Source organism: Echinops telfairi, unplaced genomic scaffold (assembly GCF_000313985.2).
Source record: "Echinops telfairi isolate 266 unplaced genomic scaffold, ASM31398v2 ScPeMD7_443;HRSCAF=831, whole genome shotgun sequence".
Lineage (NCBI taxonomy): Eukaryota > Metazoa > Chordata > Mammalia > Afrosoricida > Tenrecidae > Echinops > Echinops telfairi.
Genome location: NW_022104341.1, coordinates 54,114,693 through 54,139,988, shown reverse-complemented (window position 1 = coordinate 54,139,988; position 25,296 = coordinate 54,114,693). Strand labels below are relative to the sequence as shown.

The following is a 25,296-nucleotide window of genomic DNA, read 5'->3' as shown; positions in this document are numbered from 1 at the left end:
TCCTAGTTCTTTCCTCTGTTTCTTTGTACTTTCCTCTTGTCCCACTATCATGTTCTGCCTTCATTTGGGTTTTAGGCATTGCACCACTGGGGACAGCATTGCACCACTGGGGACAGCACTGGAGACAAACAGCGGGAATTGCGCCCACCATGAGCTCACCACGTCGAACATCAGCCCCTGGAGGCATGCATCAGAGCAGCAGAGGGAGCAGAGCAGTGAGGTCCTCAGGGATAGAGGCGACGCTGGGGCATGGCACCCAATCAGACTTGATTGGAAAGCACACGTGAAAGAAAACAAACAGACCCTGAACTATTCATACGGTTATATATGTATGCATATGTGTGTATTGTTGTTGTAGACATTGTTTTACTTTCTGTTGTTGCCTCGTTGCACTCAGTCTGGTGATGGTACATAGCATGTCTACATGGAAGGGATAGCCAGCATAAACAAGCCAGAAGAGAGAACAACGGGATGACAGATCAGGGGAGCATGGGGGTAGGGGAGGGGGAAGGAAGGAAGAGGGTTTTAACAAGCACAGGCACAAGGGAACAACAAGTGATCCAAAATCAATGTCAAGGAGGGTGCGGGAGGCCTTGTAGGGCTGGATCAAGGGCAAATATATTTTTATACAGCGATACGGAAACAGATCTATGTACATATACTTATGTGTTAAGTATTAAGGTAGCAGACGGATATTGGGCCTCTACTCAAGTACTCCCTCAACGCAAGAAGGCTTTGTTCTAATAAGCAGGCATTCTGTGATGCTCACCTTCCAAACACGATCACTGAAGACAAAATGTGTGCATAAGCAATTGGGGTGAAGAAAGCTGATGGTACCCGGCTATCAAAAGATATAGCATCTGGAGTCTTAAAGGCTTACAGATAAACAAGCGGCCATCTAGCTCAGAAGCAACAAAGCCCACATGGAAGAAGCACACCAGCCTGTGTGATCATGAGGTGTTGACAGGATCAGGTATCAGATATCAAAGACTCAGAACAAAAAATCATATCAACATAAATGAGAGGGAGTGCGGAGTAGAGACCCAAAGCCCATCTGTTGACAATTGACATCCCCTCACAGAAGGGTCACAAGGAAGAGATGAGTCAGTCAGGTTGCAGTATAGTAACAATGAAACATACAACTTTCCTCTAGTTCTTTAATGCTTCCTGCCCCCCACGATCATGACCCCATTTCTATCTTACAAATCAGCTAGACCAAAGCATGTACACAGGTACAGATAAAAGCTGGAAACACAGGGAATCCAGGACAGATAAACCCCTCAGGGCCAATAATGAGAGTAGTGATACCAGCAGGGGAAGGGGAAGGTGAGGGGGAAAAGGGGGAACTGATCACAATGATCAACATATAACTCCCTCCTAGGGGGACAGACAACAGAAATGCAAGTGAAGGGAGACATCAGTCAGTGTAAGACATGAAAAAAAAAAAATAATAATTTATAAATTGTCAAGGGTTCATGAGGGAGGGAGGGAGGCCGGGGGAGGGGAGGGGGAAAATGAAGAGCCAATACCAAGGGCTCAAGTAGAAAGAAAATGTTTTGAAAATGATGACAGCAACAGATGTACAAATGTGCTTGACACAATGGATGGATGGATGGATTGTGATACAAGTTGTATGAGCTCCAAATAAAATGATAAAAAAGAAAACAAGTGCCAGATCTTTTATGAAAAAAAAGATCAAATGTAGAAATTTATTTTCAATAAATACTTTGCTAAAATTTCTAAATACTCAGATTCACCACTATTAAACCCCTCACTAACTTCCAGAGACTGTTTAATACTGCCATCATATGGTATAAAAAAGAAAACAGGAAAAAAAAATACATTTAAAAGAAGTGGCTTTGTGATTTCTTTACCAAAAAAAAAAAGACTTCAACAATATAAAAAAAACAGTTGCATCATTATGGAAAATTATATTTGCTTTCATTTTACTTGTAGGATAATTGGACTTCATAAATTTATTTTACTCCTTCCCACAAAGGATAAATAATATACTTTACAGGAAAAAAGCCAAAACACTCACTGCCAGTGAGTCAATATTGACTCTTACCCAGTATGGGACAGGGTAGAACTGGTCCTATGAGTTCCCAAGACTGTAACTGTTTAAGGGGGTAGAGAGCCCTTTATCTGGGCGAGCTGCTGTTGGTTTCAAAGTTTATCTACATCCCAGATGGACTGGGACTTCTGCACAGACTCTAGGAAGGATATAAATTAATCCATTTGAGAAGAATAAATCCTTTGGACAAGGCAGACAGCCATGATTCTCATGGTTCCTTTCTTTGCTAGCATCTTTAGGTCTCAAAACAAAGTACCACCCCTACGCTTAATGATTGCCAGAAAAGTTTAAAAGATACAATAATAGGCTAAACCATCCCCTGCTCTCCTCAAGAATTATGAGGGCATGAATATTTATTAGCAGGGTTAAAAGTATTATAATAATCATTTAGGGTCATCAATAAAATAGCTGGGAGAGGCCGTTTTCTGAGTGTCTTCAGCTGTGGTGTAGGCATAGCATCCACAGCATACACTTTACAGTCCAGGCAAGTGGTTCTCCCTTGCCAGGGAAAGACTGGCAGGAAATAGGTTTCCATTTAAGACCCTTTCAAATGACATAAAATTGGGGTATACAAGGAAAAGCCATCATTTCTACGCAGACAAGCTTTAACTGTTACAAACTGTGATTTTTATAAATAATAATAGCTACTTTCCATGTATTATTTTTAGGATCTGAGAAAAGGGTGAGATGTTTATGGAGTAATCCATACCAGTTATTGGAAGCTTTTTCCTAATGGTCTCTTGACTATCTAGAAATCAGGCACAAACTCTGAGCACCACAGAAATCTGGAATGTTGTCCTGTTGTTTCAGCAGGATGTATTCTCCTACACCAATCCAAAAATGAGTACCCTTTTAAAGCGAAGATTTTTCTTTTACGCAAAAGTGTAAGTTTATATATTTGAAGAATCACAGACAAGAGTTATCATAGACAACTTTCTTAATAAATTTCAAATATTCTAAAATTATTTTAAAATTATAAGTAATTTCATGTTTCTGGATTATTCAGTATCCCCAGATAAATAATCCATTATGGTTGTCAGGTCCCCGCTTGTAGCTTAAGATTTAAAAATCTTAAGAGCAACAAGGAAAGCTGAAAAGAGCACAGCAATAAGGTGGTCTAACTTTGTCTGCAGAGCTCTAGATTTAAAGGCAATTAGACCCAATTCTACCCTGTTGTTGAAAGGCTTATGCCCAAACTGCCAGAAATTCTAATTTAATTGGCCTAAAGTGTGGCCTGGGCACTACATTATTAAGCTCCACAGAAAGTTGATAGCATGCATTTTACCACCATAAAACGCACTCCCTCCAAAGTTTCATAATAAAAAAGAGAATGATAGTATTCCATACCAGTACAGTAAGTGTCTTATAGTATTAAAAGGAGACTATGCATATGGAATATTATTAACATTAAATTTCAATTTAAAAAAACTAATAAAAATGTAGACCAGTGAAATAAGGCAAATAAAAGGCCTGTTTTGGATTGAATTTCTTCAACTGAAAAGAAATTAACTCCCTTGGAAGCTAAAGCAATATCCATCTACCCTTCAATTCATCAAATCAACTAATCAATAAGCATTTACTAAATGCCCAAAATAAGGCAGTATATTTTGGCAAGGAAGTACTAACCACAATAGAATGTGTGGGCATTTTAAGTACTGAATAAAGGCAGTAACTTGCTACAAGGTAATAATTTTAAAAATGAACTAAAAGTACCTAACAATTTATCTTTAAAAAAAATAACAAAAATAAAATACTGTTCATTTTTCTTCCACCCTGCTCTCCCATGCTGACTCTGGGCTGATCTTGTGATTTACGTTGGCCAATGAGACAGTAGCAGATATGACATGATAGCAATTCCACATTGATATTTGCCCTCTTTCATGCTGCACTGTGGACTCTACAGCCACTACAGAGGAATAGGCTACAGTGTCTCAGCAATCAAGTTGACAGCTAGTCTGACTGTCAGAAACGTGAATGAAGCCACCAACACTACATGACTGCAAATGCATGAGGTGGTTACAGAAAGTTTATAGAAACGTGTACTTAAAAGATAACAGACCAGGGCTCAAGTAGAAAGCAAATGTTTTAAGAATGATGATGGCCACAAATGTACAAATATGCTTGACACAATGGATGTATGTGTGGATTGTGATAAGAATAGTATGAGCTCCTAATAAAATGATTTAAAGAAAAAAGATAATGGAGTTTTCCCACAAACTTTTTGAAGCCCCTTGTATCAGTAAGCTTCAGCTACGTCTAGCCCAGACCAGAATACCTGCCTATTAGATTCAGTCCAACTGCTGACCATGGGAATTTTATAGTAGCTTTTTAGCAGCGACACAAGGGGACTTCAAAAACTACCTGGAAAAATTCCATTATCTTTTAATTCCATCTTTTCACAAGTTTTGTTGTCCCCTTTATGCACTGGTACAATTTATCTTTTTCTTCAAGCTTTAGTTTATACAAAATAATAGACATAAAAACTAGGAGAAAACAAACTTTTAATAAAGTATTAAAATTAAATTTATAGTATAATTATATACTAAATTAGCTAAAGCATATCCTGATAATGTGCTTCATCTGTATTTTTTGCTAGAGCTTAGCAAAGTTATACATGCACAGCTGTTACAAATACCTGTTTTTACGTTACCCAGTCAACCAAACATATAATGAAGGGATTTTAAAAGTTTGTGAAAAATTCCATTATCTTTTTATTTCATTTATCTACAGCCGTTCTGAAGCTTCTTCCTCTATCATAAAGGTCAGATTTTGCTCTTTTAGAAAATCAAAGTGGAAGTATAAGATGCTTATTGAATCTCTGTTATTATGTACACTTACTTATTCCTCATGTATTGGCTATCTTGTTATTCAATATTTCATACCGATGACAATAAAAATATCTACCCACTTTGCACATTAACAATATACTCCTGGCAGTAGCAAAAAACAAGCGGTACAGATAACGATGCTAGCTATGATGGTAAATTCTATGTACCAAGCAGGTTGGGCCATGATTTTCCTTGATTTGACAGCTAAATAATGATATTTTGGCAGTTATGTAATGATATCTTGCTCACGGCCACTGAGTCAATGTCAACTCATGACCCGATAAGACAGAGTAAACTCTCCCCGTGAGTTTCTGACACTGTTAACTCTTTAAAGAGTAGAACGTCCTGTCTTTCTGCTGTAGAGCTTCTGGTGGCTTTGAATTTTGACCTCGCAAATCACAGCAAAGCACGTAACCACTATGCCACCAGGACTCCCACATAATGATACAATCATCTCCACTTTGTGATTTTCTGTGGTCGTCCTCCATTTTCACGTAATGCTGATTTTCATCTAAGCACTTGAAATTTAGAACTTAACCATGCCAAATAGGAGTGGGTGTATTTTTGAATTGGTGTACTAGACACAAATTACAGGTATTATAGAATATTATCATTATGAGTTTAACAATGTTTTGTAACCTGAGCATACTTACTGTCATGAATTACAGAATTACAGCCATATTCCAGAGTATTTCTTCTAAATATTTATACTTAAAGGAACATTTCAACTTATTTACAATAAGCATTTCATGAGTGCTCATGTTATCCTTCAAAATATGGAGTAAAATAGAAAAGTACCTTTGATCTTGCTTCGTAGATATTTTAGAACTTCTTGTGTTCCTTTCTAGAAGGATGGAGAAATAGACACATATTCACCAAGATCAAGATAAATGTCTGAATTTCAAATTAAAAACAAAGAGCTGAATTCTAAATAAACTTACACTTATAATTTCTCTTCGAATTGTTCTCAAAGGATTTCCTTCTAGTGCCAAGAATTTTAAGTGAAGGTTTCCCAATGAATAGGGTAAACTATAAAAAATGAAATTCATTTCAAGGAAAACATTAGATAGAAGTAAAATTCAACCAAATAGTTGACTATAAAACTAACAATGTGAAACAAATTATAAGTTTTGCAATAGTCTCAAAGGAAGCCAGAACATGTAAAATAAAAACCACATTTACTTTTAAAACTGTCATACTGAGATTGTTAAGAGATTCTGAGCTATAAAACATGTGTTAAACAATGCTAATAAGTAAATGTTCTAGAATATAAATTTAAATGAATCAGTGATCCACAATGGGCATGCCTCAGTGAGAATAATTGTTTTGATTTTGTTCTTTTTCTTTATAAATGAAAAAAGATGACAAATAAAAATGGGAAAAAAATCACCCAATTCATGTTTTCATTCAACAAGTTATTTTTTATTTTGATAACACAAGAAGATAACTTGTTTATAAATCTATTCAATCTCAATAACATTTATTTATTAAGCACATGCAAATTCAACGCAATGGTGTAACAATCAAAAGGTCCGCACCTTTAAAGAGTTCTAACAGAATATACTAAATAGGAATTATCACACATAGTTGGCGAGATTACAAAATATTAGAGCTACTATAGAAAGCAGAATTTTTAAACATTGCTTACAATATAAATCCCATTCCTTTGTATTTACCCAAGCAAAATGAAAATACTGTCCACACAAAGACGAATACATTTATGTTCATACCAGGGTTTATTCATAATAGCCAAATTAACTGAAAATAATGAAAATATCCAAAGTATATTGTAGTATATCCAGAAAAAAAACCAGAACTCAGAAATAAAAACGAACATACTACTACAATCACAATAATGAATCTCAAAAACTTGATGTGACATAAAAGAAGCAGGCACAAAATCTATATGCTGTATGATTATGAGGGGCGGTGAGATGCGCAGGCATTCCCTCCCCTGAGGGCAATCAGTTGCCAGACTGCTGTCTCTTCCCACCACAGGGGTAGGCCTGCTCCCTGCGTCTGGGGACAACTGACAGCCTCCTGTAGGCGGAGTTTTCACCCTACTGATAATGGTTCCTATGGAGACCCAGAGACCAACATCTCTCATTACTATGTAACCTATAGTACAACCCCTCCCTGTGACGCATGTCTATACCTGTTAGTGGGCTGGCATGGCCCCAAAAGGTATATAGGCGTGGGTCAGCAATATAGAGCTCTCTGACCCCTCTCGCTGGATCCCCTCTCTTCCCCCTCTCCTCTCCAGTCCTCTCCTTTGTTCCCTTACCCTCCTTCCCTTCCCCCTCTCTCCACGTGGACCACCAAGCTGGGCTGAGGTGAGAAGTGCTACCATGTAATGTGTCTAACTGCATTACTGTAATATCTCTCATGTTCTCAATGACTTTAATATAAAACTTATATATCTCAACCATACAATTGTGCTTACTGAACCCGTGAGTAGTAGTAGCGGTGGGGGCTGGCCCCGCACCCCCATCATCATTTTAACTTAATACTACATATGATTCCATTTATATGCAATTATGGGAAAATTTAAATTATGGTAACAAAGCCCTGGTTGCTAGAGCATTGGGGTATAGGGAAGGGGCTGTCTGTAAAAGGCATGAGCAAACTTTGAGTAAATAGAAATGGCTAATATATATATATATATAAAACTCTGGCAAGTTATGAAAATGTACACATTTGTCAAACATCATTAGATTATATCATTGAACTGGTAAATTACATATAGATTATACATCAACAAATGAAAAAGACATAAAAACATATAAAGAGAAAACCATTAAAGTTGCTATGAGAGCAAGGATGTAAGTAGAAGTAGCAAAGCCTGAAATTGGATCTAAAGAAAGGAACGGGACTCCATTAGGTGGTAGAGCAGGGAAAGGGCATTCTAGGGTTAAGAAACAAAAGACTCAGTATCTTATAGTTCGGTGTAGTTTTTAAAGAGCAGGATACCTGGAGGAGGACGAGAGACAATAAAGTGACAGTGACTGATAGCTGACTTATGAAATGTACTTGAATCTTATGCCAAGAAATATGAACTTTATCTTCCAAGACAGTGGTTCCTAAATGCTTGTTGGAACACCAACCAAAACTTGTTCGACCCCACCCAACCATGCAAGACAGAGCAGAACTGTTTCATAGGGTTTCCAAGGCTGTAAGTCTTTATAGAGGCAGACTGCTTCATTTTTCTCCTGTGGGGCAACTGGTGGAGACAAATTGCTGGCCTTTAGCAATCTAAGATTTAACCCTCTGTGCTACCAAGGATCCTCTGCTACAGATTAGCAGAGGCATCAAAATCTACGGAGATTTATTTTCTTATTCTAGGGGCCCCATCGATTCACTGGAGCCTCAGAAACATTTTTTTCCCATTTTCTTTTAAGCTTCTCTAGTGACTCAGTGACATGGCATTATTTGTGATATAGAACTATAACAATGGAGAGCCCTCAAAGGTTTTTAAGCAGAAGAGTACATGATAACTGTATTTCTTTAAACTATGTGGTTAGCATGTGGAAAATCTTTATCTTAGAGAAGGGTAATGTGAGAGGAATCAATATTTTAGTTCTACAAACTTGTTGAAGCACCCTCGTATTATAAAGAGAGTAAAATGTTTTCTCTATAACAGAAGGGCAGTGAAAAAAAAGGATGCTCCTCAACAAAATGGACACAGTGACTGTAACAATGGGCTCAACCACAACAATTTTAAGGATGGCAGGGAGAAATGCATACTTTACCTCCAGAGCTGGAGAAGAAAAACATATATATCTGAAATATTTGTATCAATTACCCTAGCTAAGTTTCGACTTAGATTTTATCAGAAATGCGTGTTTTAATAAATCTTACATGAAGTGAAATTTTGTATGTAAATATTCATAACAGGCAAGAAAGTATTTCATTCATTACTTGTATGATGCAGCAGTTTGGGGAATAGCCAGGTCAATAACTCATACAGTTACATAAATGAAAAGAGTGGTTGCTATCAGGATATTCCTATCCATGAACAAAGCATAAAATATACAATGTGTACACAGTGAAAGCCATTCTCCTTTAAAAAATACAAATACACATAGAAAAAAATATGCCTTAAATTTTCTTTTTCTGTGAATAATACCCTACTTTTCTGGCATCCAAGCTAAAAATCTGTTACAACTAATTGTTATATAACCTGGGTAAGTCTAAATTTTATTTTTTTATCTGTAAGCACAGTTGACCCTTAAATAGTGCAAGAGATTTGAGAATGATGATGGCAACAAATGTATAAATGTGCTTGACACAACAGATGTATGCATGGATTGTGATAAGAGTTGTACGAGCCCCCAATAAAAAGATTTAAAAAACAATAGGGATGGTGATCCCAAGTACAGTTGAAAATCCCTATATCACTTCTGACTCTCCTAAAACTATTGCTGACTGAAAACCTTACCAATAAAACGAGAACAATGGACATATATTTGACAAACAAGATTGTTTCAGAAAAGACTCTGGGAAAATAGAATTAAAAGATAACAAAAAATTTCCAATGTAACTATTTCAAGTAGCATTTTCAATACTAAATAAAAAGGTATTTCACAAAAATTGCAAGGTTTTCACACCTGCTGGTATAGCTGCAGCAACAACCTCATGAATGTCTTGTGGGAGGGAGGGTTGTATTGTTGTTTTTATAATGGACCTTTTACTAGATTCATTTATCTTGAAAGGTAGTAAGCAACCACAGCTGCAGGCTCAATCTACAGTACATATCAAGCTATCCAACTTTTAATGTTATGACTTTTTTCTGCTTCTTAAAAGCACTTCCAGAACCACTTAGTAGCACTTAGTATGGGGCCTGAGGTGTTACTCGAGGCTTATGGTATTGTACAAAACACAGTGAGATATGAGGGGTCAGTTTTGCTATGATACACAATATACTAGATGGACAAACTGCTCATATGGAAACAAGTATCACACGTTTTTTTAAAAAGAAAAATCTGTGTGGTCTAGGCAGTTCAGATCCATGTTGTTAAAAGGTCAACTCTAGTTTTCTCTTTAAACAGCATGGCTACGTAATTTTTTATTCTTTGATTACCACTTTCCTTCTCCCAATCTGCAACATAGCCAGTCAGTTGCTACATGCTGCTTATTCTAAAACAGTGGTTCTCAACCTTCCTAAAGCCGTGACCCTTTAATGCAGCTCCTCATGTTGTAGTGATCCTCAATCATAAAATTATTTTTTGCTTCTTTATAACTCTAATTTTGCTAGTTATGAACCGTAATGTAAATATCTGATATGCAGGAAGCATTTTCATTGTTACAAACCGAACGTAAATCATAGTGATTAATCACGAAAACAATATGTAATTATATATTGTGAAATATTTATTTTCAATTACAAATAAATGAAAGTTTGTCTTGAAGCATGGTGTAGCATAGTACTTATATGTGGCCGGGTACTCATATGTGGGTGCATCTGCAAGTGGGATGACTTGCCTAGAGATGGACAGAGGAGCGGTGTCTCAGTTCCTAAGACCATGGGAAATATGTTTTCCTATGGTTTAGGCGACCCTTGGGTCCTTCGACACCCCCAAAGGGGTTGCGACCCAAGGTTGAGAACTGTGCTGTTCTAAGCCATTATACCTCTCACATCTGCCCCTTCTTTTCATCTGTCACTACAGGACCTCATTATATATGAGATAAATCTATAAAGTGGATTACAATGATAAATCTTATTAGATCAATCTAATATTTACTTATATTTCCCACCTATAAAACCATTCTTATCCAATATATGCAAATCCATTATCACCAGACTTTTGTTTTAAATGAGAAAATAATCAAGTTGGCTCTGTTCACAATCTTCCAAAAGCTCCCTGCGTCTTATCTAATGCAAACTGTCTCCATGGGCATTCCAAGGATCTCTTGCACCTGACCTCAACTTATCTTCCAAGCCCTATATTTCCACACCGTCCCTACTGACACCTTATTTACAGCTCAACCAAATTGCTTGCTCTTCTCATAATATATTCTGCAACTTTCTGAACTTACTAAGCTTTGTTTGTGTTGACTCTTCATGTAAGGAGGATTGAATAGATCATCTTTAACCACCTTCCCTTTGCATTTGCAAATCCTGATCATATTTTAATGGTTGCCATGATGGGGACTGGAGTATTAGAAGACTGTGCGAGTAACGCTTTCCCAGCCCAGACGATGATCTAAAATGTCACTTCATCTATGAAATCCCCAACCATTTTACATCTCTTTATGGCTTACATAATTTCACAAATTCAAGTAACTCTTATGGACCAGGTACTGACCTAACAGACGGAGATGGAAAAGTCAAAACACATAAAAAATTTTCCCTCCTAGAGCTTATGCTCTAGTGGTCTAAAGTAACTTATAAATATAGCTGACACATTTAGCAGATGAAGCTTGCTAACAAAGACAACATCTAAGTAATCTTTTGCTCTCAAGGATAAAATCAAATTAATCTCTTTATATCTGTACAACACAGTTATTGGATCAATTAAAAAATCTCTGCTTGTTTTTTAAAACTATTTTAACTTATGAACCATAACCAAATTCAGGTATTACTTCTTATTTATATGAGCTTTAAACTTACCTACTAATATCATTGTTGCTTAAGTCAAGCCTTTCCAAAGATTCTAGCAGTGTAATTTCATCTGGAACAGATTTTAACTTGTTATCCCTCAGGTCTAGCACAAGGATAGAATTCAGATGCTTAAGGTGTTCCGCACCTAACATTTCAATCTGGTTTTCACCAACGTGCAATTCCTACAAAACCAAAGATCAACTTTATATATTTCTGTATGCAACATTATACCAGGTAATAAACATTTCAAATCATAGAAAACATATAGAAAAATTCCCATAACTTTCTAAATACAAATGTGCTTAAATTATCAGTTTCATTTAAGCTACTTACAGCTGAAAACAGATGGGATTGTGCACAAACACACTCACACACACACACACACACACACATGGAATTTTTAGCAATTTGGAAACCATTGAACATTTCATGTGGTTGAAACATCAAACTTAAAAACCATGGCATTGAGGGCAATTTATTTAGTAGTCATTTGTAGAACTTAAAAAATTACAAATCTAAGAACTATTTTTCATGAAAAATTAGAGTTAAAGAGAAATCACTATTGATTTTTAAAGTTATTTTATACTATGATTAATTTCTTATTTAACATTTTTATTTGTTACTGAATACGATATATGCTGATTTCCTACTAACAGAATCTGTAATTATTAGACTGATAATTAACAATGTAAATGTAACTTAGTCAATTCTATCACTTATCATTCTGTTTAAAAGAGATTCTTTTAAAACACAATGATGCATACATATACATGAAAAAAGTAAAATTAGAAGAAAATATTAGTGCTCTATACACAAAACCATAAGAAATTGATTTTAACCAGACCTGTTTATGATCAGTTACATGAAAACGGTGGATATTTACACTACAATTAGATACAAGGTCCTTATTTGTGTTCAGGTCCCCTACTGTATGGCCCTCATTTTAGTTTATCATCTGAAAGTTCTTCATCTGTCCACTACTTATCAGAATAAATGGACAAACTCTTATTCTTAAGGTAACTACTTTTTAAAAATCTCAACTACTGAAAGTGCTGTTAATGTCATTACTCATAATACTTAAAAATATTAAAAGAAAAGTACAATTCTTGTAACTAATACATATTCCCAAACTAAAATAAGATTAGTTTTATAAGGCTTTACAGACATCATTTTCATAATTAACTTTGGGGAATATATAGTAACTTAATTATCATCTCAATAGTACCTTCAGTAATCTACAAGTAGGAAATTCTGGCAGGGAACGCAATTTATTCCTCCGCAAATAAAGTAATTCTAATGATTCCATGCTAGCCAATTCAGAAGGTATCGTTTCCAGGAGATTCGAATTGCAATCTAAATGCTTTAATCCTGTAATATGTAATGGAAAATAAAAATACTTTAACATAGAAAAAATAATGGCTGATGGTCAAAATACTTTCAAAGAATGTCTAAGTAATCACCAGGAGAACATATAAACCTATTTCATCATTAGTGCTACATTAATCAGAACTAGTAGAATACCATCAAACTTAACACATGTAAACTAAGTGCTTTTACACTTAATTATACTTAAATCAAACTAATTATATTACAGTTAATATTTAGTAATAGGCCAGGTTATCTTTATAGATGGAAATATCAAGTACTCCAGTACCCTGTTAAAGTACTCAGAAATGTACATACTGTGTTCTAGGAGATACTACTACTTCCCTCAGGTATTACTCATCTTTAAAACGAAAAATTATAATGCAATTGGAGACATATAGACATTCATGCACACTTACTGTATAAATGAATGTCAAGTAACTATTAGTGACTTAGAAACATCAGTATTTCTTGGCAAGTTGATTCTGTCAAAAAGTGTTGAATTTTTACATATATTCCATTCCATTTACATCCCTTTTTAAACTAAATGCTTTCTTTAATGCCTCTAGTCAACAATTTTGACAAGAACATCCACTATAACTCAAGTAGAATGCCCTTACTTACACCATCATTCTCTCACCTCCTACATTTTTATTAAAGAAAGTCAGAACACAAAATGAAGAATACAGAAATTATTTCCCTTTTGATTTCAATATGCGGTTTTCTCCATAATCCAAATTACAGATTCCTTCATTTTCCATCCATGTACCAAATCCAATGCAGTTGACTGGAGTCCAACTAATAATGGTATTTGCAATTGCCTCATATGCATGTAAAAGTTTCACATGGAATAAAGAAGACCAAAGAAGAATCCATGCATTTGCATTGCGGTGCTGGTGAAGAAAATTGAGAGCACCATGGACTGCCAAAAGAACAAGATCTTGGAGGAATACTGCCAGAATGCTCCGTAGAAGCAAGAATGACGAAATACACTGATCTACTTTGGGCATGTTAATGGTAAAAGGCTGGCCCTGAAAAAGGACATCATGCTTGGTAAAGTAGAGGGGTAGTAAAAAAGAGGAAGGCTCTCAACAAGGCAGATTGATATAATGGCCGCAGCAAACATGGCAAGAATTGTGAAGACGGTGGAGGATCCAGAAGTGTTTTGTTCTGTGGCACATAAATAGGATCACTCTGGGTTAGAACCAAATCAATAACACCTAACAACAATATACTTTAAGTTTGTCAACTGTAGCATAATTTAAGAGTGTTAATATCTGAAGGTAAGTCAGAAAGTATTTCGACTTGAATTCTGGTTCAAACATATGTGAGAGATTATTTCAAAGAAAACCTCTGTGATCAAAGTATGGCTACAGATAAGTTTTTTTTCAATAATAAACTTGTCAGCATCATTAGGGTGCATGAATGATACTTTTTGGCCATGGGGGAAAAAACAAACAGATTTTAGGTTCAGGGGTAATAGAAAATTAAGAAAGCTCTAGTAAGCATCATCCCAAATCATTGAAAATTTGCCAAAAAGTCATAGGAATGCTGCCTCACATAAAGCACCAGTTTTTAAAAGGGGCAAGTATTTTAAGGACGGTTAGGAAGAACTCAAAAGATGAGCTGAGAGAGCAAAGATTTTCAACCTTAAGAAATGAAGAAATTATGGCTAAAGTCCAGAAATTAGTGGAAGATTGTAGAACACTGATGATGCATGGCTTCTGAAGCTGGGCTCTCGCATGATTCAGTATTTTCCATTTTAAACAAACAGAATAGATTCAGTAAGCTTTCAGTTCAATGACCGCCAAACGTGCTACGTGAAGCTAGCTCATACAACTGACTTTCCCATCAGTCTTTTAAGCAAGATAGAAGCTAATGAAGCCAGTTTTAGGGAATAATCAAAACTTGGGGGGAATCTTAAGTTTACCAATTTGATCTAGAGAGCAAAATCCAGTCAACACAATGGCTTCTGTGAGGGTCTGATGGGCATTTAAATCCAAGGCAGAGAAGTTCACTCAGAAGTATGGTGACTATTTGGGGGATTCCAGAGGAATGATCTTGATAGATTTCCACAGATGGCACAGATGATCACGGGGAATTATTATGAAAATATTTAAGAAAACTGCATGTGTAAGAAAATGGACAAGTCAGTTGAGACAAAGAATTTTTCTATCATGATGATGCTTCTGCTTATTTTACCAGGATAGCAAGAGCTGGCTTATGTGAATTTGGTTGGGAAACATTACACCATCCACCCTATAGCTCTGATCTTGTCCTTTCAAATTTTTTATTGACATAACTCAAAGAATGACTAAAAGAAATACATTTTGTGCTCCCTAAGAACCCCAAACCCCTTTCTGCTGTGGTATCTACTGTTCGAAGAACAGAGCACAGAATTCTTCACAGGAGGGTTTGGAAAGATGGAAACACTGCCTTCAGAGTTTATATGATGGAGGACATGTCTGGAAAAAACAGCTTCACATTGGACATTTTTGCTTAATAAAGGTGAGTTAGTTAGTTCATTGTGCCAACCTGGCCTATACACACATGTGGGGTTAATTGAAGGTCAGGGGGATAAATGGCTCGGTGAGCCTGCCTTTCTAGTTCTCGGGTCTCTTGCTTTGTGATGGTCGCACCAGTGTGCAGCTGCCTAGCAGTTCCCTGCTTCAGATTGCAATGCTCACTTCCTGCAAGCCATCCCCAAGGAGAAGCCACATGGAGCTACCCTGATGCAGCCCTGGGTGCTGGAGCAGCTGTGTGGAGACCCCTGCCAGCGCTGAGATGTTTACACGTTCACTGACTCAGCTTTCCTCCTGCAGTTGCGTCTGCTTTGTGAGATGGAGGAGGACTGTGTGGATTGGTGTTGGACATATGGGTTAATGGGTTAATGTTGGACTTGTGGGCTTGGGCAGCACTGGGCTGGGATGTTTTCTTGATGCACACTTACCTTTTATATAAAACTCTCTCTTATACATGAGTTTCTGTGGATTTGTTTCTCTAAAATACCCAGACTAATACAAAAGGTTTCTAGTTTTGTACCAACACTGTTTGACAGATCCTCACACTGCTTTACCCTGTTTTGTTTAATAGCTGAATTTGCTGACCCCAAAACAAATGCAGCAGCATTCAACTAATAACATAACATAATTTGTGTAGAGTACTGGAAAAAATGCCATGATCTGACCAACTCCAAATCCAGCAAATTTTATAGAGATTCATTATAAAGTTAGAAACTGTAACTTTCGCAATTATTTGCGTTGAAGAGCAGTGGCTAAGAATACAAGCAATACCTCATGGAAGGAGTCGTGGGACTATTGTAAAAGTATTCAAGACCCAGCTCTAAAATTTACTGTCTAATTTTCCGAAGCTTAGGTTTGTAGATCTTCAAAATTTAAGTAATATGGATTCCATCAACCTCTTAGAACTGTTGTGGTAAAATAACATACACACAAAAATTTTTTGTCATAAGTGACCATACAAATAAAGGACATTGTTCCTAGGACCTACTCATTAGTAGTGAAATAACAAATAAATGTCCTACTGGTGAGAGCTTAAAACGATCACTCATGGTTGAGGTACAGAAAGTATAATTATATATATAATTATATAGTATATTTGAAAAATTACTGTAAGTATTCCTTAAAAAATGTTCAAAGTATTTCTTATTGATTTCCCTGTTTTTTTTCCCCTCTCGTGAAATTATTGCTCTATTTTGTTTAAAGTATGCCTTCAAATGTTATCTCCATTGCAGATAGCAAGCTTTATGTGTAGCTCGACTTCAATTCCTTTATTGAAAACTAGTAAAGACAAGTAGAGCTTTAATTGCTGGTATCTGGGTAAAGGCCCCTCAAAATACAAAATTACTTTATGAAAGATCTAATATACTCCTAAATAACAACTTGCTGTTAATCTAAAGTGAAACTACACAATTTTACATTTTCACCTTAAGATAATCTATACACAACTGTAGAAAATCACTTCTATAACCGTCTCTACAAAAAAAGTCTAAAAAAATTAAAGGCCTTATATATGATTAGCAAAAATAAATAAAAACTAAACCCACTGCTATCTAATCGATTCCAAGTCATAATGATCCTAGATAGGCTTTCCAAAACTGTAAATCTTTATGAAACAGACAGCATCATCTTTTTCTTGCGGAGCAGCTGATAAGTTTAAACTGTCAACCTTAAAGTTAGAAGTCCACTGCCTAAACCACTCAAAAACTCACTGTCATCGAGTCCATTCCAACTCATTGCAATCTTGTAGGACAGAGTAGAACTGCCCCTGGGGGTTTCTGAGATGGTAAATCTTTATGGGAGTAGAAAACCTCATTTCCTCCCTCTGAGCAGCTGGTGGTTTCTAACTATTGCTCTTGAGACCAGCAGTGTAAAGCACGATGCCAGGCAGGACTTGCCTAACCCCCAGTACTACCAAAATAGTTTACAGCTGGCACAGAGTATAGCCAAAGACAAAGAAATAATAATAGTTTGCCTTTACATAAAGAGAAACCCCACATTATTTAGGACTCTTAAGAAATCTAAAATGATGAAGTGTATTTATTTAACGAATACTGAAATATATCTTAACTTTTTTCAACGCTTAATATCAGGTTCTAAAATAATTTAGATATGAGACTTTAGTGATAAATTTTAATAGAATCTCTAAATATTGACACTGATCTCTCTTTTTTTTAAGTATTGATAATTTTGGCCCTCAAGCAAAACAAGCCAGTTTCTTCCCATCAATGCAATGAACCACAAGGAAACTATTGCTATGATGGTGGGGGGTGGGGATCTATTAGTGTATATGGGTGAGAACAAAAAAGGCTGCTTCAAAACCTTAAATTTTTCAGGTATACAATTTTATGACAGTTCATAATCTTGTTTTCTTTTGATATGCTAAGGTACCATTTTGCTGTTGATGTTTGGAGGTGGTTGCAAAATAGTAATGGCCTGGGGAAAAAAAATCTACTGTTTGTACGTGGCACCATAAAATCAATTATTTTACTTCTCTATAACTAGTGATATTGATATTTCTCTAAATGTTAAGTAGTAACAAGTTCAAATCTACACATTATTTTTAAAACTAGAGACGATTTACTTTTCATTCTACTCATTTCTGCTGGCAAGCTCTTCAGTTGATTACTGGAAAGATTGAGCCGCACCAGACTGGATAAAGAAGAAAATCTCGCAGGAACACTCGTAAGACGATTGTTGGAAAGATCCTTGACAAAAAGAGAAACAATGAATGAATGATAATAAATAAATGGTCCATAACAGGTATTTTCCTCTACAAGTATGTCCGTTTGTTATACTTTAGTGGCTTGCATATCACAGAGATGCTGGAAGCTATGCTGCTGGTGTCAACTCCCAGCAGTCACCTGTGGTAAATAGGTCTCAGTGGAGCTTCCAGGCAACCAGACTGGAGAGAAAGATCTGACAAACTACTTCTGAGGATCAGTCAATGCAAACCTATTGCTCACTACAGAACACGGACTCACTTGCATTGCATAGATCATCAGGAGGGATTATTCGCTCAAGGACATCTTGGTTCCTAGAGTATAGGGCCAAGGAGGACAAGGGAGACCCCTCAGTGAGAAAGAATGCTGCAGTGAGTACAATGGACTCATGAATACCAGCAGTCATGAAGACGATACAAGATAAGATTTAGCAATGGTTTACTGTTGTATCTTCACCTGGAAGAGAGCTATCTATCTATCTAAAGGGTATTTTACATTTCAGAACTTTGAAGAAATTACAACAATAAAAAATTATTTCAGAGTTGATGAGTTTTATAACTCTCATTCATTGACAAGTTCATGATCATTAATCTCAATATAGTTTTTAACAAATATAGTTTTTAACACTTTTTGCTCACTGTGCAACCAAAAAGTACATGAGGGATTAGACTGCATTCTGACTTCAGAAAATATTTTATATGAAGGTTTCTGTTAATACTAAATCATGTTGTATCGTGCCTTGGGCTTCCAAAGCTTTTATTTTTGCTGTTAGGTATTGTTCAGTCAGTTCCAACTCATATGTACAATGGGAAAAAAAAAACTATCTTGTCTTGTGCCATCTTGCCAATTATTGCTACATTTGAGCCCACTGTTGCAAGCATTGTGTCAAACCATTTCTTTTCTTTTTTTTTAGTTATTTATTTATTTTTAATAGTTTTATTACGGCTCATACAACTCTTATCACAATCCATACATACATGAATTGTGTAAAGCACATTTGTACATTCATTGCCCTCATCATTCTCAAAACATTTGCTCTCCACTTAAGCCCCTGGCATCAGGTCCTCCTTTTTCCCCTCCCTCCCCGCTCCACACTCCCTCATGAGCCCTTGATCAAGGTGTCAAACCATTTCAATGAAGGTCTTCCTCTTTTCTGCTGATCCTCTAACTTTAGCAAGTATAATGTCTTCTCCAGGAGCTTGTCCCTCTCAATGATACATCCAGAGTATCTGAGACAAAGTCTCACCTCCTCACGTCTAAGGCTTATTCTGGTTGTACGTCTTTTAAGACAGATTTGTTTATCTCACTGACACGCCATGGTGTATAGTCAATACTCTTTGCCAACACCATAATTCAAAATATAGCCATTCTTCTTCAGCCAAACCTTTATTCATTGTCCAGCTTTCACATTCACATTCATATGAGGAAAATGCCATGGTTCTGGTCACATATACCTTATCCAAAGTGACAGACATCTTTTCTCTTTAATACTTCAAAAAGGTCTTTTGCAGCAGATTTGCCCTATGCAATATGTTGTTTGATTTCTTTACCACTGCTTCCATGAGCACTGATGAAAAATCTAAGTAAAATATATTGGTCCAGTTGTATTTTTTATTTTCTTTTTTTCTAAAAGATCATTTTATTGGTGGTTCTTAGAGCTCTTATAACAATATTTGTACATATGTTGCCATCATTATTTTCTAAACATTTACTTTCTATTTGACCTCTTGGTATCAGCTTCTCTTTTTTATTCCTCCCTTCCCTTGAGTTTTTATGTAAAATAAAGCCTGCAGTTTTTGCCATTCATTTGAAAAATGCTTTAAACCCTTTGTTTTCAGCAAGCAAGGCTGTGTCATCTGGATATTGCAGGTTGTTAATGAGTCTTCCTCCAATCGTGCTATTGCATTCTTCTTTATATAGTCCAGCTTCTTGAATTATTTGTTCAGTATAAAACTGAATAAGATTAAAAAAAAAAATATATATATATATATATATAAATAAATAAAAACCCGGACATACCTGATTTTAAACTACAAAATATTCTTTTACTCTGCACAGGCTCTACATGAACATAGTTCCAAAATTCTCATTCCTGATAATGTTATCCATAATTTAGTATCTTTCTATCTCTAGTAATCTTTGCTTTCTGTCAAGATTTTAAAACAGTAATGATACACTACTGTTATCTGCTGTCATCAATTTGATTCCAACTTAAATATAGGTAGGCCACAAGAAGTGTACTCTGAACCAAAGACTGTAGCCTTGCTGTTTTCTGATCCTGGGTAATAGTAGTAACTTGTTAACTTTCCTAATACAGCTTCCAAATTGTGACTACTGTCTGTAAGCTATGTGGCCAGTATAATGAATTATCAAACGCAGCCAGAGAAGTAGAGTGGCATGGCATGAACGACTGGTTTCCGGACATCCATGAAAAGATAGCTAGGGACAACGGAAGCCTCTTGTCAGGAGTTCACCCAGACCTTGCCTGATATGTCTCTACATTTGTATCCTTTCCAAATATAATAAATGGGTAAGTAGAGGTAATAATTTCCATGAGTTTTGTGAGTCATTCTAGCACATTATGAAATCTATTGGTGGCAATAATAGCCAGCCAAAAATCTGGAGTTTATTCATTTGGCAGGGGCTGGAAGAAAAGAGTCCTGAGTTGTGGAGACCAAACTCAGGGTTGGAGAGTCAGAGAGAATGCCTCATGGGTAGCTGGTTGTAGAATAAAGAGTTGCAAAGTGGGAATATAAGTTATCTTCATATTTTGCAAAGTAGTATTATATCAGCTATTATTCACATAAGTAACTAATAGATAATTTTTTAATGATATCCTAATTAGATAAAGTACTCCATTAATTACAGAAAATATTAGGTAGGGCCAGTGGCAACAATAAGGGGAAAAAATACTTGAAGGAATAGTTTCCTAAAGACTTTCATTTGGTCTAATATTAAACAATTGCACTCTATATAGCTTTGAATACATTGAGAAGATAGAAAAAATGTAAAAATATTAAGTCAACTCATTTTTCAAAAGGGCATACTCCTATCTTAGTCATAATGTACAACACTGCAAGGGTAATTGGTCTTTACTTATACTCAATTAACCCTCCTAGCCATAATTTTTAAGTGATACATTAAAATTCTGGACTTTATTGATAGTTATTGTCCCATTTTGGAAGGAGCTCTCTGCTATACTAACAGACAGGAATAGGGTAGGATTAAGTAATAGTCTTATTAGAGGGTTTTAATAAAGTTACACACTTTGTTTCCTTGGGAGTATGGTCTGCTAAAAGACAAAAACCACCCACGCTTCCATCAAAGTCATTCTTCTGTGTTTAAGAGCATCTCAGATACAGGCCCATCGGAAGAGCACATTCAAGATGCCTGTGGCAGTGTCAGAGGCTGACACCAGACTATGGCATAGACACTATGGGATAGTACAAAAGAGTCAGGCTAAGACCAGAGACCATGGCAAGGAAACCATGAGACAGAACAGAGGAGAGGCACTGAGACTCTGGGTCTGAGGCAGAGCTGGCTTCCTGACCCCAGAGGCAGAAGCCAAGAAGCCTTCAGCTGAAGGCTGAGGACTGGAAATTTGGCTGAGGAGAGGTGTTACTATGAGTCAACTATTGTATCCTTACTGTTTACTAATTCTGGCTGTGGCACACTATTAACTCCCCTATTAAGCCCTCATAATTGTGAGTATGGTCAGAGTTATGTGTGGCCATAGCAATAAATTATCTAATGTAGCACATAAGTAATGCTAGAAGGACAGCCTAAAGCTTTAATCAACATACAACTAAGAAATTTCTTACATCAAAAGTTACTGACATTAAATGCAATGTAGTATCATAGATTAGATCCTGGAACAAAAGATCGGTGGAAAAACTGAAAATAAAATCTACAGTTAATAGTATAACGCTAATGTTAATTTCTTAATTTTTGCAAATGTACCATGTTAAGTAAAATGTTAACATTACAAGGAAACTGGGTGAAGGATATGAGAGTATCTTTATCACTTTGCTGCAAATCTAAAAGAATTAAAAAATAAAATATTTTAAAGTTATTTGAAAAGATAAAAATAACTTAGAAATTCTTAAGACCCTTTAAAAAGATAAATTTTAATAATCTCTCCTTTACATCTACATAACCAGAGAATTACAAATAATTGTTAAAAATTTACTACTTAATGAATAACATAAGCCGGTCTCCTGCCCAAAGTCACTCAGCCTTGCTTGCACTTGGACTGGGAAGTCCATTGCTCTGGCTCTTGGTCCTGCTGCTGTCACTCCTATGCGGTCACAGCTCTGTATTAGATGAAGAAAGTTCAATGTGCAAGGATCTTGGGTCCAAGGATTCACTCCACTCCTGCCTAGTCTCTTTTGCTATTAATGGTTAGAATGCCCCATGTCCTGCTTCTGAGATGGCTCATTTTATACACAACAGGATGGCAGTCACAATTAATATTGTTATTATTCACTACAACTGAATCCGATCAGTGTCTTCCCCTACCCTTCTTTTACCCAGACCTATCAGGAAAAAGTCATTTCATGGGAGTAACTAAGATTATGGCTAGAAGAGCCATATTAAATAATTTACTTCATTGTACATGTCTTTCTAACTTATTTTCTTCTTTACGCCTGAGTTTCTGATATATAGGAGATAAAAACTACTTGTGATGCATGAAGCATAATTTAAAGTTATCAATTGATTCTATTAATACCTGGCAGTATTACATAGATTCTGACTCATATGACAGAGCATTAACTAGATTCTGACTCAAAACCATAGGACAGAAAAGAGCAGTTTTAGGAGTGTAATCTTTATGAATCAGACTAGCACATCTTTCCCTGGCAAAGTGGCTGATGGGTGCAAACCCCAACCCTCCAGTTAGGCCAGCACTTACTCACCATTAGAGCTCCTATTATGCTTAATAATAGGATTCAAATGGTATCTTTATTGTTTTGCAGTTATGGCTGAGTAAAACAAAATGTAAATTTTGTTAGGAAAAGTGGCCATTTGGGAAGGGAAGGGAAGAAAAGACATTCTTTGGAGGGATGGTCAGAACACTCATATGCTATAAGAGAGTGAGTATAAATAGGATAAAAAGGAGAACTGCTATCTACTAAAGGCAACCTCCTCTACTCTGCGGGCTGTAAAAGACTTTGAATAACACAGTCATCCCCATTCATTTGTTTTCTAACTCAATTCCTGAAATAAACAAGTTTATTTGATAAAACTAAGTTTCCAACTGTTAATTTACCAATCAAATTCAAGTGAAGTTTTTGATCATCTGTCCAATTTCTCATCATTTGATTTCTCAGCCTATTGTAAAACCCTACCAGGCCCAAATGATACAAAACTTGGAAAACCACAACTTACTAAATCTTCCAAATTGAGTTCTTCAAATCCTTCTGGTATGCATGTCAGTTCATTATGCTGGAGATACAGGCTCTTCAGGTTTCTTAGACTTGTGATTTCTTCCGGGAGTATTTTCAGTTTGTTGTGGCTATATATTGATAAGATAAATGTTGAATAATTTGGTGACAATACAATAAATAACTATCAAAGCTACAGAAGAGAGACATTTTGTTAACCAACCTTAAAGGCTTATTTCCAAAGTGAAATATGGTTACTAATTTTTAAGTAATTATCAAACTTCACACCCCAAAAGTACACACTCATTAAAATGACAGCAATCATTAAAATAATGGCTAGTTCAAAGAAAAAGGAAGACCGAGAGGAAGGAGGGAAGAAAAAGGTTTTAGGCCAAACAGAAATAATTTTTGAGTTTGTGATTACTGGCTGAGAATCAATTCTTGATGTTGTGTGTAATGTGAAAGGGCAGACTGAACTTTTAATCATATTTGATTTTGACAAAAACATATGCCGGGAAAAAAAATAAATAAAAAAAATTAAAAAATTAAAAAAACATATGCCGGGGTATCCCCCAAAACCCACGAAATTCTTAATTTTTCCCAAAGCTATGTATTTAAAATTTTTTTTTTTTTTTTTACAAAACAACTGTATCACCTTCAAAGTACTCTCCATTACACTTAATACATTTGTCAAATCTGTGATTCCATTCTTGGAAACATTTTCAAACTCATCTGTTTGGATGGCTGAAAGCAACTCCCTCATTTTTTTCTTCATCAAATCCCTGTCCTTTCATGTACCTCTTCATTTGTGGAAACCAAAAAAAAAGTCACACAGAGCGAGATAAGGTGAATATGGTACATGGGGCAAGAGAGGCATGCTGTTTTTTGCCAAAAACTGGTGCTCGTGAGCCGGTGCATTGTCATGGTGGTAAAACCATTACCCCATCTGCCACAAATCAGGCCTTTTAGGTTACACACTGTTAAACAATGTTTTCAGAACCTCCAAGTGGAAAACTTGATTAACAGTCTGACCTGGTAGAATGAACTCCAAATGCACTATGAGTCAACATTTTTGTTTGCCCAGGAAGTTAACAGACATTAGAACGAGGTTTGTCATCAATTGACATTTCACCTTTTTTGAAATGAGAAAACCACTCATACACTTGAGTTTTTCCCACAGCGCTGTCCTTATAAGCTGTGTTCAACAGCACAACAGTTTCTGCGGCATTGTTCCTCAAGCAGAAGACAAAATTTCACAGGTGCACAGTTCTCTTAAATAGGCCATTACAAAAAAATGAGGTTCAGACAAAACTGCTTTCATGCAAAAATTCACTGTGGCCAAAGAGACCTTTTCCCAGGTGATGCCACTGGGTACACCAGCTCAGAGACGTTGCTCGATGCTCACCTAGCAGGAAAAATGCATAGTATAAAAGCTCTGCCCAGGACAGCTTTTTGCCGTTTTTTAGTGAGCAGCCCCTCATATATATTTTATATATATATGTATATATATATATATATATACACACACACACACACACTCAATGGTGTCACTTACTTTGTAGAGATTAGGTCCTAAATTTAACACTAAAGGCAAAAATAGCTATTTCTATTTGAGAACACTGCATATAAAGTCTGGTGTATATGCTAGTCAATGGTTCTTTGCAATGGGCCATAACTTTTCATCTCAGCCCCTTCTGTGAATACAGTGAACCCTCGTTTATCGCTGTTAATCGGTTCTAGACCCTACCGTGATAAATGAAATTCCACGAAGTAGGATTCCTTATTTGTAAATCAAATATTTT

General features: G+C 36.1%; 1 protein-coding gene across 1 annotated transcript in view; it reads right to left on the bottom strand.

Moving 5' to 3' along the window:
• LRRC40 (leucine rich repeat containing 40) overlaps nt 1–25,296 on the bottom strand; it is a 62,148-nt gene that overhangs the window by 26,590 nt on the left and 10,262 nt on the right. Inside the window, exons 4-9 of the mRNA XM_004699336.3 lie at nt 23,499–23,625; nt 17,972–18,095; nt 12,729–12,871; nt 11,513–11,685; nt 5,844–5,931; nt 5,701–5,746 (exon numbers count right to left, since the gene is read on the bottom strand). Of these exons, the coding sequence (XP_004699393.1) occupies nt 5,701–5,746; nt 5,844–5,931; nt 11,513–11,685; nt 12,729–12,871; nt 17,972–18,095; nt 23,499–23,625 (701 nt within the window). The remainder of the gene's footprint in view (nt 1–5,700; nt 5,747–5,843; nt 5,932–11,512; nt 11,686–12,728; nt 12,872–17,971; nt 18,096–23,498; nt 23,626–25,296) is intronic.